This window comes from Berghia stephanieae, chromosome 9 (assembly GCF_034508935.2).
Source record: "Berghia stephanieae isolate SIO BIC M18660-M18661 chromosome 9, UCSD_Bste_1.3, whole genome shotgun sequence".
Taxonomy (NCBI): domain Eukaryota; kingdom Metazoa; phylum Mollusca; class Gastropoda; order Nudibranchia; family Aeolidiidae; genus Berghia; species Berghia stephanieae.
In genome coordinates this window covers 36827875-36830793 of record NC_088368.1, presented here as the reverse complement: position 1 = coordinate 36830793, position 2919 = coordinate 36827875, and the positions used below count along the sequence as shown (strand labels likewise).

Here is a 2919-nt window from a genome sequence, read left to right as displayed (position 1 = left end):
ACAACAAGATAAAAAAAAATCGCACATTACATTGTCATTGTCCACCATACAAAAAATAATCCTTCAGACCCATAAGGCCCATAGAACCGGATTTTTTCTTGGTTTTTATATCGTGAAACGTACAATATCAATTGCTTGCTATCCTCTGGATAGGACGGTAGTCTATTGGAAAGTACTCTCTTACAGATCAAACAGATCCAGCTGCTCAATCACTGCTGGGTGGACATCAGGGTCTGAAAGAAATACGTTCTATACCTTACATGTTGCTATTGGTCAGGGATCCTTTGTACAGCACTTTGAGCACATTTAATGGATTTTGCGCTATATAAAAGCTCAATGGTTGTTTCTTTTGTTTTGTTTTTTTTTTTGGGAGGGGGGGGGGGATCTTAACCCTGGATCTGTCTTGAACCCTTCGAGTGTGAAGCAAGAGCTTTACCATTTGAGCTATCTGACCCCCTATCCACCATACAATATTTCCAGCTCTCATGAGTTACATGGATGGCTCATGTCTTGTCTTTTCTTACACTTTGCGGTTTCTAATTGGACAATAATACAGCATGGATAATCAATTTAATTGGGTTGGATTGGGGGTTGAGAGAAGGAGGAGAGGGGTGGGGGGTGCCATAAAGATGGGGGTGGGGAGGTTATAACGGATTTGAAGGATACGACCAAAGAGGTTTTTATGCATTAGTTTCAGACCTTCGTCATTGTTGGTTCATCCGACTAGCGTATCGGACAGACAGTTGGTCAGATACGACTTGGCATCACAGGTAAGAATTAAATTCTAAGATGGATACTAAGTTAAAAGAGATGATTTTATTTGATAAAGTAAGAACGAAATTCTACGATTGATACAATTTTAAAAGAGATGATTTTATTTGATTAATTATATAGCTTTTGACATTATCAGCCATTGTTTTCATTCTTCTTACCAACCATATTCGACATGTCTCCCAAATTGTCAAACCCACCTACCACAAGAAATTAATTGTTCACACTCAAACCTCAAACCGAAAAGCAACAATTACATACAAGACTCTATACAGACAGGGACAACAAGATATAACTTTCCAAACCAGCATGAAGTTTTCATCATTAAATTATAACACTTTTTTCATTGAAATGTTGCGATGTACAAAACAAACCTAAAGACAATTTAAATTATTTACAAGGTTGAAATGAATGTTAAGTAAAGAGCCTAACCCATCTGTGAAATCGCTACTTACCTGTATGCATTTATTATAATATATTTCTATTATCTATTTATTTTACTATGTCTTTACAACAACAAAATTCTCTTTTGGGATGCGATGACTTTTTTCTTCATCTCCCTCTTCTTCCTCTTCTTCTTCTTCTTCTTCTTCTTCTTCTTCTTCTTCTTCTTCTTCTTCTTCTTCTTCTTCTTCTTCTTCTTCTTCTTCTTCTTCTTCTTCTTCTTCTTCTTCTTCTTCTTCTTCTTCTCTTACTTATTTATTATTATTATTATTATTATTATTATTATTATTATTATTATTATTATTATTATTATTATTATTATTATTATTATTATTATTATTATTATTATTATTATTATTCATTATTATTATTATTATTATTATTATATCATTATTATCATTACTACTACTACTACAACTACTACTACTGCTACTACTACTACTACTACTACTACTACTACTACTACTACTACTGCTACTGTACTACTACTACTGCTACTGCTACTACTACTACTACTACTACTACTACTACTACTACTACTACTACTTCTACTACTACTACTACTACTACTTCTACTACAACTACTACTGCTACTACTACTTCTACTACTACTACTACTACTACTACTACTACTACTACTACTACTACTACTGCTACTACTACTTCTACTACTACTACTACTACTACTACTACTACTACTACTACTACTACTACACTACTACTACTACTTCTACTACTACTACTACTACTACTACTACTACTACTACTACTACTACTACTTCTACTATTACTACTACTACTACTACTACTACTACTACTACTACTACTACTACTAACTACTACGACTACTACTACTACTACTACTACTACTACTGACTACTATATTATATTATTATTATTATTATTATTATTATTATTATTATTATTATTATTATTATTATTATATTAGTTATTTCTGTGTGCGCAGCACCGTTTATATAGTATATTTAATATCTATTTTTTCACAGACAAAACCTACGAGTAAAACAATCTGTCCAACTATCTTGCGCCAAAGTCCAAGATGGCGGACGAGTTCAAAACATTCGACAAAGCGCCAATTGTGGGCGTGGTCAACATCAAACACTGGAGTTTTGCGGTACGAGAAATTATTTTGGCGGTAATTTCTATGTCACTACTCGTACTGTGCCTGATTTTTGTGGGTTTATACGCCAACTCGAAATCTGATTCGGTGGAGAACGTTTCAAGTCCAGCTGCTATTGTTCGTAAGTAAATCTTTTCTATCCGACTGTGAAAATGCACGTAGTTTATAAATTCAAACTCAAAGGTTTAGTTTTAGACAATTGCCAATAAAAATCATACATAAACTGAAAATTTCCAATTGACAAATCAAAACACTTAAAATCAATATTATATCAATGCAAACCAACAACAAAAAATAAACAAACAAACAAAAAAAAACAATATATAAATAGTAAATATATAAACAAACAAATAAATAAATAAGAAAGAAAAAAAAGAGAAGAAAAGAAAATGGTACAAGGGTAGCACGTATGATCTGTAATCAGAAGGTCTGAGGTTCGATCCCGAGTCGAGGTAGATAGACTGATTTTTTGGGATGGTTTTATTCTTGTATTTTTTCTTTCTTGCTTTGTCTGGCACCTTTCATACATTCTTGTTCAGATCTTTATCTTACACTGGTGTCTG

The 2919-nt window shown here is 32.9% G+C and overlaps 1 protein-coding gene across 1 annotated transcript in view; it reads left to right on the top strand.

Annotated features, from left to right (window-relative positions):
* Positions 1-687: 687 nt before the first annotated feature.
* Positions 688-2919, top strand: part of LOC144980155 (endothelin-converting enzyme homolog) — a 29705-nt gene continuing 27473 nt past the window's right edge. Inside the window, exons 1-2 of the mRNA XM_078927719.1 lie at positions 688-770; positions 2223-2477. Coding sequence (XP_078783845.1) covers positions 2276-2477 — 202 coding nt within the window. The 5' untranslated portion in view covers positions 688-770; positions 2223-2275. The remainder of the gene's footprint in view (positions 771-2222; positions 2478-2919) is intronic.